The sequence below is a fragment of the Rhinopithecus roxellana genome, chromosome 2 (assembly GCF_007565055.1).
Source record: "Rhinopithecus roxellana isolate Shanxi Qingling chromosome 2, ASM756505v1, whole genome shotgun sequence".
In the NCBI taxonomy this organism is placed as follows: domain Eukaryota; kingdom Metazoa; phylum Chordata; class Mammalia; order Primates; family Cercopithecidae; genus Rhinopithecus; species Rhinopithecus roxellana.
This window is the reverse complement of record NC_044550.1, coordinates 181615654-181632608: the sequence shown is the minus strand read 5'-3', so window position 1 is coordinate 181632608 and position 16955 is coordinate 181615654. Positions and strand designations below refer to the sequence as shown.

The following is a 16955-nucleotide window of genomic DNA, read 5'->3' as shown; positions in this document are numbered from 1 at the left end:
ATTATGCAACGTAAGATATCTACTGTGGATTTCTAAGAGACTAAAGTCCACAAATATATTTCTCCTGACTGTTCCTGTCATTGCACAGAATGGCAGAGGCAACACAGACCAACACACAAAAAGAAGAGTAACTCTTTGAAAACATTTTCTTCAAACTGTAGTTTAGGACAAAAGTATTGCAGAATAAAATTTATAGTTTTAGAAAAAACGACAAAAAAAATTCGAATGAAAGACAAACTTTTGCTTTTTCGAACTTTTGGAAGACAAAATTATGACTCAAATGTTTCATTCCTTCTTTCCTTGCCATTCAAATTTCTACTAAAGTATAAGCTATATCACAAAATTTGATGACACACACTCCAATGCCCATTGAGCCGACTGAACAAAGGCCATTAATATAGCAAGGAAGATGTATTTTTAATATCTTTAGTCTGACATTCACTTATCATTTATTTACCTATGCTTAATCTCTTAATTTTCTACAAATCGTAGCTTATACTCACAGAGTTTTAAAAAAATTCATGAGAGCCCTCTTATTTTCTGCATCTACAATTCTAGGTTATACACAAACCTAAGTATACAGGTCCATAGGGCTATATAAAGAATTTATTTGAATTTGAAATTTTGATTTTGTGAAAGACAAAAACGTCTTGAGATTTTGTTAAAAATAAGTCTGGTAAATCTTGGCCCAAAGTTACACTAAGAAGGAATCTGTTTTCCTTTGAAAACAAGAGTATAATCAGTATTTTCATAAAATGTGAGTATAAAATAGAATATAGTATTATTAAACCATATTAACCTTTCATTGGCAGAGATTTCACTTTGTTAAAGGCTGTATAAGAACAGCTTAATCTCATAACCCGGAAGTTTTTACTGTAATTGTTGCCTCTTTATTTTTGGCTAAATTGTAATTTTTAAATGAGTATTTAGAAACCCAATACTATATATTGAATAACTTTAAGTAAATAAATATCCATGCTATTCTCAGGGTAAGTGATCTAGTGATCAGAATAAAAAGGATATATGATGCTAGACCCTAGCATAGTATGCCCCAGCACAGAGGTTTCTTGGGTTACTGCTGGTGAGTGATTCCAATTCTTGGCAGTCTGATCACACACATTATATAAATTCCAACTCCTGCATCTTGTTTAGGTGAGCTGCTGGCTAAACGGATGTGTAGTGAAATTAAACAATATTTATTCATTTTTTAAGATGATTTTTAGAATGGGTTATACCCCCTCTTTTTCTCCTCCTTTCTTTGCACCCCACCCTCTACTCATCCTTTCTATGCATATTTTTGAGAGCCTGAATATGCTAGGAACAGGGTTTCAGTCTGTTAAGAATTCCCAACCTTGTGGAGTTGAGATACAATTAATAAAAAGTTCTAGTATAATGAGGTAAATATTATGATACCATGAAAGCAGAGAGGAGAAACATCTACTCTGTTTTATGAGGATTAGGGAAGGCAATTTAGAGATTATGCCTAACACAAACACGCAGATATTTGCATAGTATGTGAGCACACATTAAAAAAAAATGTTATTTACGTCCCAGAAATAAGATTGTAGGGACTCAGTGTGAGCTGATATGTCTGTCTCCACTATAATAAAAGAAATAGAATGTCTCAAGTGTGGGTTGACATTTGCAAACTAACTACTTTTTATAGAAGAATGATGCCACATAATTTGAAAATATTAATGCTTTTCTAATCTCTAATGCAGTTTCAACTTTTAACTAACATAGTTAAAAGCAAAGGGAAACTTTTATTATGTACATAATCAAATGCAAAATGTGTCAGGCTAGTTTAAAAAATATGAATGTCAGTCCTGGCTTGGCAGTTTAATAACTTTGGTTTTTGACCAAGTCATTTAACTTAATTAAACCTCAGTTTATTCTCTGGAAACAAGAGAAGGTCAAGCAAGATAGTTTTAAAATTTCTTTCCAAATTTATACATCTGACTTTTCTAAAAAATCTGGTTTACACTAATACTTAAATGAAATTATCTTAAGACAATAGTTTTTAAGTTCCCACTCCTAGGAAGTGCTTATAAATTATTTTTTGCTCTTGCTCCCTGTAAAATTTGTCCTTGTTCTGCTAGTCACATATAGTCCCCACTACACCAGCCAAGACTCGTCAGACTGGTTCTGTTGAGATCATCAGTGACTTATTTCCTCATCTCAATTCAGCCCACAAAGTCATTGATAGAGCTGGATGCACACACTTGGATATAGACCTCAGTCTTCACAGGAGTCTTCATTGCTGGTCAGCCATGTATCGGTGAGTTCCCTTTTTCTTTCTAGAAGTCTTAAGGTAACTTTCAGTTTAAAACAGCATGAGCCACACCAAGGAATGTGTAGATCTACAATTTATTATTTTTTTAAATATAGAAACATATTTTTGAGATTTTACATAAAATTATGTCAAGAAAAAGATTTCTGTTCTTTCTGTATTAGTGTTTCCTGTCCTCTTGTGTTGTATCCCACAGTGTTTTTCTGTATACTTGTAGAAGGGTTTTACACAATGTGAAGGTACATGGTGTTTGACAGCTGTCTTTTAGTTAGTTTGCCCATATGTTTCAAGGAAGATAGAACATATTTTTAGCTTGGGCTTTGTTTGTCTTATTGAGAAATACTTGTATTTTAGAAGGTGTACATGAAAAAAAGTCTAAAATAATGCAGATTAAAATATGTTTATTTTGTAAGTAGTTAAAAATTTAAAAATTCTAGATAGTTTGAAAGAATCAGAAACAACTGAAGAAAATAATATGACTAAATTGTTATAGCCTGATTTAAAAAATAAATCCACTTATATGCCTGGCCATAGTCAACTTCTGCAAAGATAGGTCTTGATCATTTTGAGGTTTTCTTTCAAAGTTAGAAACTAATCAGTAACAAGGTTTTGGGGTATTAGTTTTGTCTTTGAAAATAATTTTATCTTCTGGTTAAAATGTATTTCATCTGATTCACATATTGGCATATGAGTTTTTATTAGTTTTTACTTTGAGAACAGTTTGAAAATGTTAAACTGTGAAGGAAATCTGTGGTCTTCATTTAACATGGAAAAACAGGTTCTGTCATCAGTTGAAAGTTCTACATACTTGTTATTAGAAGCTTAATACTCTTCTGTACATGTCCATGAAGCAACTAAAAGCTACAGATACTAAAACTTTTGTAAGGCTTATCAAGGCTCCCTGCCTTTTGCAAGTATTTGTTTACAACCAATGATGGTTTTGTGTTCTATTCTCTTTTTCTCATTAACTTTACTATAGAAAACAGTGCTTCAAGAAAGCTTCCAATAAACTTAACATACTAAATAGATTCTAAACCTTATCTATGGTATATGTCAGTGATTTGGAATTTGGTTATAAATGTGTAGAGGAGGTATAATGTGGGAATACTGGAGTGAATTTTTCTGAGTGTAGTCTCTAATTTGAAGCAAAAGATGTGCCTATTTTTAAAAATCCTGCTGCAGAATGAATGCAAGTGATCTCTCAAGGAAAAAACCAAAAACCAAAACCAACCAACCAACAAACAAAAACAGCTTCCTGATCTGAAGATTGTAGAAAAGATGAAGCACATCTATGTTTGAGTGGGTCTAGATGAGATAAAAAGTTAAGAGCATGTACTAGAGCGAAAAAGCATTAAGTCTATCATTCACATTTGCTGTCGTAAATGTGCCAACAGGAGTGTTATCGAGAAAGATGGATAATTGAAATCCTAGGACATTAGTAGACAATTTCTTTTAAAGGTCATTGGTTTTCACTCAGAAAGAATGTAAGAAACAGGTGGGAAATTTTATTAAATAGCATGCTCCTTCCTTTTCAGTCAGATTTCAGATAGCCTCCTTGACTCTACCTGAACAATAATCAGGTTTTTTTTTTTTTTCTTTTTTAGAATTTAAAGGTAGGAAAATATTTAAACTGGGTAAATATTATTATTCTTGTACTTCCATTTTCTCCAAACTCTTATTTTGGACTATTCTTTGAGCATGAAGAGATCAACATGTTAATTTTATAAACACACAACAGAAAGTTAAAGAACATTTTATCAGGCATAAGTTTGTAGAAAAGAGATTTGGGAAGAGAAGAAATTATCCATTAAATATGCTTATTGTTGATAGGGGTGTATGCTAACTATATTTATCAGCAACCACTGAGAAGAATTAAAAATAGGCTGAATTTATAGGCATCGACATCCACCCATATTGAGATGGATGAAGGTGAAATGAGTAATATTCAAATGAGGCAAAATGGACAACTTTAATTTTTACTTAATAATAGGGTAAGCACTGTCTCTCAAAGTCTGGTCCATAGAGCCCTGCATTACAGTGCTTATTAAAAATAGGAAAGTCCAACTCTCATCTCAGAAATTCTAATGAATCTCTGGTTGAGACATGGAAATCATATTTAAAACAGTCACACAATGTAATTCTTATTTACCCTAAAGTTTGACAAGCACTAGTAGTATAAAGACATAGAAAAAGAAAAAGAAACCTGTAAGCCTGAAAGAAATTACACCATACATGAAATAGGCCAGTTGTTAAAAGTAGTTCTTTGTTTTATTTAAATTGGTGTAACTGCCTCTTAACGGGAGGTGCTTTCTCCCAGTCACCTTTCCCTTCAAGGGAGACGAGTACTTATTTATGCAACATGGTGATGATTAAGAAAGAGAGGATACTTTCAGGAAGGATGGGAAACTGAGTGGGGAGAACATAGACATTTTGGTTAGTTTGTGTCTGATAAGGAGGATGACTCTTTGGATCATAAAAATCTGTTTGTTTACAGGAAAAATCTTGGTATAAAATTAATCTAGCAGTGTCATCCTGTGACATTAGTCAATAGGGATACTGAAGGGACACTCCTTTGAGGCTTAGGCCCAGAGATGCTATATGATTGTGCTATGAGTGTTTAACATGTGCTCATACTTCTCCTTCAACTAGAATCAGCCCTGATCTATATAACAAATTCTAGTAAGTTCTCATTGCATATTAAGTCCTGTGTGGAAGAAAATTATCTATTGAGCACCTGCTATATATTGTATATTTTATAAAATGTATAAAATGCGATTTCATTAAATTTTGGTAATCTTTTGAGAAGTGGTTATTCCTTTCATTCCTTTTAAAAGATGAAGTACGTGTGATTGTCTGGGCTGTTAGTAAGTAGCCTTGGTCTTTCTGATTTTAAAATCTGTACTTTTTCCCTATAGCATATTGTCTACCATGTGTAGGAAGCTAAAAGTAGAATCTTTGGAAAGTTTACAGAGAAAATAGATGGCAACAGAGGAATAGAAAATAAACCCACACATATCCACACATGGAGAAAATGTTGGTGCATAGATTTAAAAAACCAGAAGATGTAAAGACTAATATGAAATCATGCACATTTATGCTGAGGGAAGAAGTGTGGAGGTATAATTTTACTTTCATTTGTAAGTTTTAAAAACATTTTTAAAAATGTGCTGCCTACCCTTATACAACCGACTTTGTATTTAAACTAAATAAGGAGTGACCTAAGTTTTCTGCACTGTTTCAAAGGTGATCAGAGTACAGCACTTTAACTACATCATCCCTGTTTTCTAAAAAGGATTACATTTGCTATATTGTGAAAATCATGTTTATCTTAGAGCAACATTTCATAGAACTCATTCACTGGTCTGCAGTAGCTGTCTGCTAAATGGATCTTTGTTATTCTGTCATTGTTTTCTGCTTTCCTCCAAAAATATGTCATTGCTTCAACATAAAGAGAAAATAGAAACAATCCAGAAAAATATGAAAAATAGCAGTATCATGTGTTTCCGTATTAGCACTGAGATTAATAAGCATGCCTGATGGTTTTAGTGCTTGTGAATGAGGTAGATTGAACAGTCGTGAAAGAGGTCTTCTGCAAGGGTAGGAGGTGAAATGGATTCTCTGGCTTGTTTTATGGCTCTATCAGGGTTAGAGTTTAGAGAAACTGCACAGAGAAGTTCTTCAAGTGCACTCCTTTGGATCTGCTCTCATTGAAGATAATAGATAAGAATTGTGAGGAATACTTTCACATTTTCAGGTTTTAAGAGGTTTTCAATGACTGGACTTGAGAGAAGGAAGGTTTTAAGAGGCCGAGAAAGAAAAATGGGCTGCAGAAACACCGAGTCATGCCAGAACCTGTAAGCCCAACCTTCTTCTCCCGGGTACACACATGGCCTGTGTGGTTGGGCAATTCCTGATATTTTTAGAATTGTAATTCTAAGATGATAGAACTAATCTTAGGGGGATCCAAAGTACCATACAGGCATATTTAAATTATATCTTGCAACTTTTCATCTGAAGATGTCAGATGATATCTCTGTTTGAAACTGCAAAAGCACACACAGAGAGATTTAGCACTTTTTTAAAAGTCGAACTGTGAGTCAGTGCAGGACAAAATAATAATTGCTATCTTTAGTTTCACATGTACTATCTGCCAACTACTGTCCTAAAACATCATATGCATTTAAACTTTATGTCAACCTATGGTTATATTATTATACTCATTTTACAGATGAGAAAAATGAGACTGAGACAGGTAATATTTTTTTTTGCCCAGGGGTAATAATAAAAGGCAGAACTGATAGTTAACCTGGGTCTATCTGACTTCAAAGCCTATCTCTTAATCACAATGCTATACCACCCTCACAATGCCTCCATCTGTCTAAGTGATTCTTTTACTTCTTTGATTTAACTGACTTACTGTCTTAAAAGATGAATAATTTACATTTTCAAGAAACATTGTTATGGATGATCTTTGAAGCAGACCTCTAAGGCCAGTGAATAGGAAGCATTGCTGTATGCATTCTCTAAAGGAAGGGAATAAAATGCTCAAAGATGAGATAATTTGCATGTGGCCACAGGAATGAATGAGTCAGTCAAGACAGAGATAGAGTCTATCCTCCCACTTCACCTGTATACTGATGTCAATACAATCAAATAGAAGAGTTAAATTAACACCGGTGACTACATGACCCAAGACATATTATTGTTATTTTTATTACTATTACCATTTAAGCTTGTACAAAAATATATGGCCCATTTAAAATTAGTTACTTCACATTAAATCTTGTCAGGTCACTGTTAGTAAAATTTAGGGAGGATGCATATAGTAAAAATAAAAATATTATTTGACATAAATATGCTACATATTTAATTTCAACATATGTTTTCTCATTTGGTACCCTGAGAATCAGATAATTTTAATATTACCATGACTTTACAGCTAGGGAAACCAAAAATTAGGAAGACTGAGACTTCCAAATCTCTGCGTAAGTGACTGGTAGAGCTGGAATCTGAGCACATCTGTTCTCACATCAGCCCTGTTCTTTCTAGCCCTGGCTTCTGCCAGGTCATGATTCTGGGATCAGAAGTGCTTCCTTGGTGAAATGCAGATAACTTACCTTGGCTTTCAAAAAATTACTTTATTTTAGGGTTTCAATTTTCCTAATTAAGAAAATACCAAAGATAATAAATGAACACTTTAAAAATATTTCAAACTAATCTTTTTAATTATATAGTACATTCAAGTCATTATTAGGCATTTGGGGATACATTATTTGATTCAACAATAAAGCTACATTTAACCTTTTAAAAAGAGGGTAATGAATTCTTGTACTAAACTGTAGGACAATTGGCAGCTGCCTGACTCAAATCTCTGCACTGGATAGGTTTGAAGATGAATGCTTTTTAAAATTTTCTTTACTAGTTGAATCCCTTTTTGCCGTGGAAGCTTAATGCAGACCCTTGATGTTTGGAGCAGAATTGCTGTGGGTAGAGTGGGATAGAGGCTAGAAGCTTCCTCTACCTTTCTGTCTTTTATTCCCTTAGGCATATGTGAGGCATCTGGGTGGATTTTTCAACCCACCTTAAAACTAATTTTTCATTACGAAAGAGGAAATAATGGCAATGGCCAACTTTTGTAGTGTATTTACTGTGTGCCTGGCATGGTGTCATCTGCCTTGTGTTACTTTATTTAATCTTCAGAAGAATCTTCTGAGTTAGGTCCTATCAGTATCTCCATTTGTGAGTGGGGAAATATAGACTTAGAGAGGGTGAGTAACTTTCCTAGAGTCACCTAGATAGTAAGAGGCAGTTAGGACTAACCCCAAGCTGTTTGATGCCTAAGCGCAAGTCTTTATCCACTAACAAGAAAATGGGAGTCATTTGCTTAAAGTCATAGAGCTTGTTACAAGGAGGCTCTTGACCAGAACCTTGATCTTCTGGTATATTAGTATTATAATTATTAATTGTATCTCAAAATTATACTGCTAGAGAAAATTAAGTTAATATAGTTTACCATCTTTCACATATGCAGAATTTGCCAGAAAATTAGTAAATATGTGTCTTCAGTTAATCTTTTTCCCAAAAATCATTATGTGAAAATGGCAATTTACCTTGATTGCAACAATCTGTTTTGCATATTATAATAGTATCAGATTTAGTTATGAGTGACAGGAAACCCAGAGTAACAGGGGATTACATAAAATGGAATTTTATTCTGTTTAATGTGAAACAATTCTGGAGGTAGGCAGGTAAGAGCTAATAGGGAGGTTCACAAATAATTGGGAATTTAGGCTCCTATTATTATGCTGTCTACCAGCTTGATTATGTGTCTTCCAAATCCTGGTCTACTGTGGCAATCTGTGCTTCAGCTAGCACATATGTATTCTAACTATGAAATGCATATTAGGATTCTAGTCAACAAAGTAGATACTCTATTGGAAAGAAAGTATTCGTATGCTGACTCTTATGGAAAAGGGGCACTATTTGATTTTTCTGGTGGCTGTGTGCCTAACCAAAGTTCAAGGTTTCTGTTATTAGGAAAAAAAGAATAAATATTTGGGATAGGTGTCTAGGAGTTTCTAGTATGGCTGTATTAAGTTTGAATTGTAAGAGGTATAGCCTATTGTGATGAACATAGATAAGCTGGTGGATATATAGTTCTGAAGTGTAGGCAACTGAGCTGAGCTGCAGTTATAGATTTGGTAGTCATCACTATATAGATATGAATTAAACCCATGGACATTGGTAACTAAAAGTATTTGTTCTTTTGGGTAAAATAATGCTTTTCTTATGATTTTTATGGCATTAATTTGTACAGAAATCCCACTTTATTCTAATATGAATCTGAGCTTATTTCACTATGTTATTATTAAATGCCAATATATTAGAACATAATTGTTAAAGTGAGTATATAATAAAAAATTTCATAAATTTTATGTACCATCCAAAAATTAAAACTGAATTCTTACATGTATTTTAGGTCAGTAACTGGGGCAGAAAATTCTTTAATGAAGAAAACTCACTTTTCATTTTGGAAGAATTATTTAAACATTGACAGGGTCTATACATTTTTCAATTTCTCTTCATTGCTAAATTAATTCAGAATTATGTTACGTGTAGAAATTTCTAGATTGTCTAAATAATTGTTGGCGTATGGTTTACAGTGCTTTCTAAAGAAACAGCAAGCCGGAGGACACAACAGGGTGTTAGCATGTGGCCCAACTGTCACATTCAGGCACATTTTAATCAGGGTCTAGAGATTTTAAAAAATTGGTGTTTAATAGTTATACATATTTTGGGGGTATCTGTGATATTTTGATGCTTGTATGCAATGTGTAATGATCAAATCAAGGTAACTGGGATGTCTATCACCTGAAACATTTATTTTTTCTTGTGTTGGAAATATTACAGTTCTCTTCTAGCTATTTTGAAATACACAACAAGTTATTGTTAACTAAGATTTCCCTACTGTACTGAATAGTAGAACTTATTCCTTCTATCTATACTTTTGTACTCCTTAACTAACTTCTCAATGCAAGTAGTAAAGTATGATTTTCAAAGTCTGGCTTTCTCAGCTATGGTACTTAGATCATTTCAAATAACTTGTAGTCTCTAGTTTGACTGCAGATTATTTCAAACTATCTGACATTGCAGTCAACAGAAAAATGAGGCATTTGAAAAATTACCTGAAGTCTGATTGTTTAATAAATGCTGAATTTTAATTAGGATATTTAACATTTTTGTGTTATGTGAGGCATGGAACAATAGCTTGGAAGGAAATTGAAGAACATTTAGATCAATTTAAATTTCCACTGATTTTTTCAAATGTGAAGAAAAGGAGAGCACTCAACATCATACAAGTTGGGGCTCAGGGGACGCTGGAACTCGTGTGATGTGGAATATGCTCTCAGATTTCTCATCTGTTTGAATTAACACTAAGAGATAGGTTACTGATTTTCCAGTTTAGAGCTACTTCCATTGAATCACGCAAACTTTCTGGAGTCATCTAGACAATGTCAAGAGGAAGATTTGGTAGGAAGACAGCTAAAATTTAAAAAATTCTGAAAGTCTCAAGCTATTAGCAGCCACAAGAGTGTCTCTAGCTCAGGTTCCTCAATCATTTTTCTTCTGATACACTTGCCATGATATCACCACACTGTTTGTTAATTCTTATTTTTCTTTCACACTTTGAAGTGCGTAGAATTCTCTAGGATTGGCTGCAACGGCATCCCTCATTAATTTTGCTGTGGGATATTGTTGTGTATAAAGTTGCTGACTCAGATAATGCCAATTTATTATCTTGAACTAAAAAGAGTTTGATGAAAGAAAGCAAATATATTAATAGAATTCAAACTTCAGTAGCTTAGTTTAAGTCTATAAACCCATAACTAATTACTTAATAATATCTTTAATTTTTTTGCAACCCACCTATCTGTATGTAGTTGCAAACTTCTAGAGATCAGGTCAAGTGTCAACTTAAATCAGTTTTGTAGTCACCTGTGCTGTACCATATTTAGTTGGGAACTTAATAAAGACCTTGATGACAACCACAGTGGAGGTCAGAGACAGTCCTTACTGTTGAGTTGCCACTAATATTTATGTAGTACACCTATCTAACAAAGTCTGTTGATATCATATGCAATCTTCGCAACCTCCTTTTAAAGGCAGGGGAAAGATACTGTCACTTAAGTTTCATGGTTGGTTAAACAGAAATAGTTAAACTTTGGGTTTTGTAACTTCTCTATGAGAACTAGGCATAATTATAATGGTAGGGAATGCAAACATTGCAATTCAGCCCAAGGGCCTGGCTGATGCTATTAGATACTTATAGATGTGTTTTATCTATCACTGGATAGGACAGAAATATGTTATTTGTAATTTTATATGGAGTAATTTGCTTGTATTACTTCTTTAAAAAAACTGCAATGAAATATACAATCCATGCACATATGTATATAATATTCTGTTTTATTTCTACTGTGGATATTTTTATAGTCTTGTTCTAGAAAGTGTGAGAAGGATTAATGATGTCACTAATGCTTGCTGGTATGGGTTTTTCACAATGTAAAACACATCTCAAATGCTTTTATTGATAGGATAAGCAATCCTATGAGCTAAGCTACAGTCAAATATGTAACATACGCCAAAACAGATACATAGACCAAAGGAACAGAACAGAGGCCTCCGAAATAATGCCACACATCTACAACCATCTGATCTTTGACAAACCTGATAAAAACAAGCAATGAGGAAAGGATTCCCTATTTCCCTATTTAATAAATTGTGTTGAGAAAACCGGCTAGTCACATGCAGAAAACTGAAAGTGGACCTCTTCCTTATACCTTATACAAAAATTAACTCAAGATGGATTAAACTTAAATGTAAGACCTAAAACCATAAAAACTCTAGAAGAAAACCTAGGCAATACCATTCACGACATAGGCATGGGCAAAGACTTCTTGACTAAAACACCAAAAGCAATGGAAACAAAAATCAAAATTCGCAAATGGGATCTAATTAAACTAAAGAGCCTCTGCACAACAACAACAAAAAACTATCATCAGAGTGAACAGGCAACCTACAGAATGGGAGAAAAATTTTGCAATCTATTTATCTGACAAAGGGCTAATATGCAGAATCTACAAAGAACTTAAATTTACAAGAAAAAAAATCCCATAGAAAAGTAGGCAAAGGATATGAACAGATGCTTCTCAAAAGAAGACATTTATGCAGCCAACAAACATATGAAAAAAAGGTCATCATCACTGACCATTAAAGAAATGCAAATCAAAAGCACAATGAGATACCATCTCATGCCAGTGAGAATGGCGATCATTAAAAAGTCGGGAAACAACAGATGCTGGAAAGGATGTGGAGAAATAGGAATGCCTTTTACACTGTTGGTGGGAGTGTAAATTAGTTCAACCATTGTGGAAGACAGTGTGGCGATTCTTCAAGGATCTAAAACCAGAAATACCATTTGACCCAGCGATCCCATTACTGGATATATACCCAAAGGATTATAAATCATGCTACTATAAAGACACATGCACATGTATGTTTATTGCGGCACTGTTCACAATAGCAAAGACATGGAACCAACCCAGACGCCCATCTATGATGTCTGTTATATACATCTCCTTTCTTTTTCAATGATAGACTGGATAAAGAAAACATGGCACATGTATACCATGGAAAACTATGCAGCCATAAAATGGATGAGTTCATGTATTTTTCAGGGACATGGATGAAGCTGGAAACCATCATTCTCAGCAAACTAACACAAGAACAGAAAACCAAACACCGCATGTTCTCACTCATAAGTGGGAGTTAAACAATGAGAACACATGGACACAGGGAGGGAGACATCATACACTGGGGCCCGTCAGTGGGTGGGGGACTAGTGGAGGGATAGCATTAGGAGAAATACCTAATGTAGACGACGAGTTGATGGGTGCAGCAATCCACCATAGCACGTGCATATCTATGTAACAAATCTGTACGTTCTGCACATGTACCTCAGCTCTTAAAGTATAATTTCTTTTGTAAAAAAGACCCACTATTGATTGGTGGTATTGCTGTGAAGAGGCTTGTTCTGGTAAATTTTTCTTTGAAACATTGAGCCTGACTTGTCATTTTCCAGTGCTTGCCATTAGCTTTATTTGCATTAGTACCTTTTTCCCCTTGTCTTTTTGCTGTTGCTGCTGCTTTTCCTTTTTAGCACTATTCTAAAAATGACACATTAATAAGTGATAATAATAATGCAGATCTAAACATATTGCTTGTTTTCTGGCAATTTGGGGCTAAAAAAGCATAAGCATATTTTAACTGTTATATTCACTTGACTTGTCACTAATTATACTTGTCCCCAGATGGAAAAGAAAATCATATAAAGAAAGCAATTTTATATTACTAAAGCTATTAGAATTCAATCAGTCTATCTGAAGGTGATTTTACATGAATAGGTGCACATAAGTTTTGATAGATGAAAATAATGACTGGAAAAGTGTTTATGTATGTTCAGGAGGAGGTTAATTATACAAATGTCTGTTGATACGTAAAATAAATTTATTCCTTCACTTTACTATTTTTTTTGAGCACATTTTCTTTCACATATAATTTGGAGGAATTCAGTATTGAATCACTTACTGAGAAAATAAAAATGTAAGAAAGAAATAGGGTCAATTATATCTCAAAAAAGCTAAACAAATATGGTGAATCCATTTGAAAAACAATGCTATACAGACTGGGAAAAGAACAAATAAAGTTTCAAATGACAAACATCTTAGTAATGTGGTCATTTCCACTATTACTAATAATTAAAATAATGATGATAATAATTATCATCCTTGTTATTTGTACAATCTTTTTTCCACTTGGGAGCTCAAAGTACCAAACCGCCTTATCATTTTTATCTCTACCTAGCTCATTAGGTCAGGAGGAGTCTGGACTTATTATCCTTGTTTTCCGTATGGAGAAATTAAGACAGATAATGAATCTGTGGGTACAAGACTATATAATAAATGAGTTGGTGGCAGGACTCAGAAATACAATCTCTTAATTTTTTATTCAAAGTATTTTTGACTGGATTCTCTTTTTTCTTTGTCCCATGTTATCCCTTTCGTCTTCTTCTAGCCACCCAGGAGAGCATGTCACTAAAATAGTCGTGAGTAATGTGGAAAGGTGGGGGTCAGAAAAGGAATCACAGTGATACCTTGGACACTGCAGTGATGTGAATTCCATGAAAATACATATGTAATCTTCCTTATTTTTTTTTTCATATTTTAAGAATGTCCTATGTCTCTCTCTCTCGCTTTCTTTTAATTTGAAAGTCAAAATGTTTGTTCTTAAAAAATCCACCATAAAACAAACAAAACCACGAATTAAAATAAAAGTTTCTCACTTATTTGTTATTCTGCTTCTTACTGAAAAAAATAATTGTTGTGTCTTCTGTATATTTTGTTATGCACAGATACATATATATATAGTTTTATTATTTAGAAAAACTGAAACATGAAATGCATATAGTTCTATAACTTTTTAAAATTAAAACTTATCATTAACCTTTTTAATGTTAATATATGAAACCTACCTCATCAATAGAATGGCTGCATTGTTTACATTTTTATCTTGATTAAAACTTACTGTAGAACAAATAGAAAGTATCTAATATTTCACAATTCTACATAGCAATCATGTATTTTTGATAATTTCATGTTTTCTACACAAATTCATATTCTTCATCTGACATGTTTTGATATTAGCTGAGAAACCTCTGCCCGTATTCCCCTCAACAGTTTTGCTTATGTCTGTTATACTCATCTCCTTTTTTCTGCAACAGATGAATAGCAAGCATTCAGGGATGAAGGAATAGGAGTCAGTTTTGGGGGTTTCTTAGGCACAGTTGCACATAAAAAGTAATCTCATTGTGGAGAAGTCTTTTTATATTGCAGTAATTGCCATTCTAGGAACAGGTGTTTGGAATTCTACTCAAGGGAAAACTGGAGATGGGAAAGGTTGGGGAGAGTAAGATAAAGCTTGGTTACAGACCCATGGAAAAATCACAGGAACAAGGCAGGAGAACAAGCAGAGTCCCTGGAGCCTTCCACCACATCTCAGTGCCTTCCCCAGGGACAGGATTGTGTAGTGATGATAATACCACTGACTTCTGTGCCAATGCTCTTTATTTTGTGCCCAGCCCGAGCCAGGATGTAATGATGGTGTGACAGGGGCCAACATGATAATATCATCACTTCCTGATCCTATATCATCAGGAAACAGAGTGTTCTTGATTTCTGTAAACAAAAAGTATTTATTGTGAAATGCTTTGCTGTTTACACATTCGTGATCTAATTCTAGGTCCCAAAGCACTTTAGAAGGAATGGTTATCCTGCTCCTTACTGATATATGGAGAAATTGAGCTCAGAGTTTAAATGATTTGTCCAAGTCGCAGATCTGTTAATGAAAGGGCTGCACTTAGAATTCTCCTTATTCTGATTCAACACCCAGTACTCCTTCAGGAGAATACCATGTTTTCCGCAAGTCCTCATATAGCAGACAGCGCTCTAGAAAAAAAAAAGTATAGCATATACTGGCATGGTAAATGCCTCAAGAAATCTAAAATAGCAGTATCATATTCAAACTCCTTAGTCATCTCTGACTTATTATTTCACATTTCTGGCTTTAGAGTTTGCTTACCAAATATTATAACCCAATGGGACAATTTTACCAATCAAACAAACATCATGTGGATCAATGTTTTCCAGTTACACGTATTTTTGAAGGCAGAACAAATAGAAGAAGTTGAGGGAATCTCAAGCAAAAAGAATTTCCTGTAGCATCATTAAAGCTTAGAGGTAAATATTAGCTCAAAACCTCAGGTTCTTTAGGAAGGGGCCTCTGGTTGTCTCTTCTAGATATCCTCAAAGCTCGGTTTGGAAATAGATCAGAAAATTAGAAGCATAGAATTAGCAACTCTATCTGAAACCTGGTATGCTTCAAGCTGTAACATACTTAAAAAGGATATTTAAGATTCTAAAGGGCTAGAGAAAAGGCTTAAAATATTTTTGTAGCTCCTGCAGTGTCTAACTCTATATCAAGTGCGTGGCTGGCTCAACAAGTGATAGCTAACATTTAATATTGCACTTCCTACATGTCAGGCATTGTTACAAGCACTTTATATATAGTACTTCATTTAATTCTCACAATAATCATATGAAATAGGTACTATCATTATCATCTTCCTTTTATGGATGAAGAAACTGAAGCACAGAAAAGTCAAACTACTTGCCTAACTACAGGAGTCAGAGTCAGGATTGGCCTCAGCAGCCTGGAACCAGGGTGTGCTCTAAACCCAGATAGTACACGACCCTCCAAATGAATGTCCTTTATCCACAAAAATATCTGTTTTGTCTAAGGAGTGGATGTATTGCATGCTCTGAAATCTGTCTATTTACTTTCTTCCTTAGGCCAGATGTGGTGAGGGCTAGGAAAAGAGTTTGTTGGGAGCCCTGGGTTATCGGCCTCGTCATCTTCATATCCCTGATCGTCCTGGCAGTGTGCATTGGACTCACTGTTCATTATGTGAGATACAGTAAGTATAAGCTGCCTTGGCATCATGTAATTTACCCCAAATATTTCCTCATACCTTGCTGTTTTGATTTGCCTCAGGCTTATTCATTCATTACTAAGATTCATTTGCATAACCTGTACAAAGGAATCTTTACCTGCTTTGTCTCTTATTTAGTGCTCATAAGTCAAGGAGGATTATTTTTTCTATCTTTGATGTGTGATGCTTTCTGCTGGGAACAGCATGCTCATTTGCATCTTCCTTAATAAGCAATAAGTGAATATTTATCAAGGGAAAACTACAGCATAGCTAGAAGCAATGTCTTGAGTTGTTTGAGGTCACAGGGCAAGCACCTTGATTCAAAATAATTCTGACCGGGTGCAGCGGCTCACACCTGTAATCCCAGCACTTTGGGAGGCTGAGGCGAGTGGATCACTTGAGGTCAGGAGTTTGAGGTCAGGCTGGCCAACATGGTGAAACCCTGTCTCTACTAAAAAAAAGGAAAAAATGCAATCATTAAAAAGTCAGGAAACAACAGGTGCTGGAGAGGATGTGGAGAAATAGGAACACTTTTACACTGTTGGTGGGTTTGTAAAC

General features: G+C 34.4%; 1 protein-coding gene across 1 annotated transcript in view; it reads left to right on the top strand.

The window, feature by feature from the left end:
- Positions 1–2195: 2195 nt before the first annotated feature.
- LOC104664125 (transmembrane serine protease 11E) overlaps positions 2196–16955 on the top strand; it is a 51830-nt gene continuing 37070 nt past the window's right edge. Inside the window, exons 1-2 of the mRNA XM_010365558.2 lie at positions 2196–2278; positions 16258–16382. Coding sequence (XP_010363860.1) covers positions 2271–2278; positions 16258–16382 — 133 coding nt within the window. The 5' untranslated portion in view covers positions 2196–2270. The remainder of the gene's footprint in view (positions 2279–16257; positions 16383–16955) is intronic.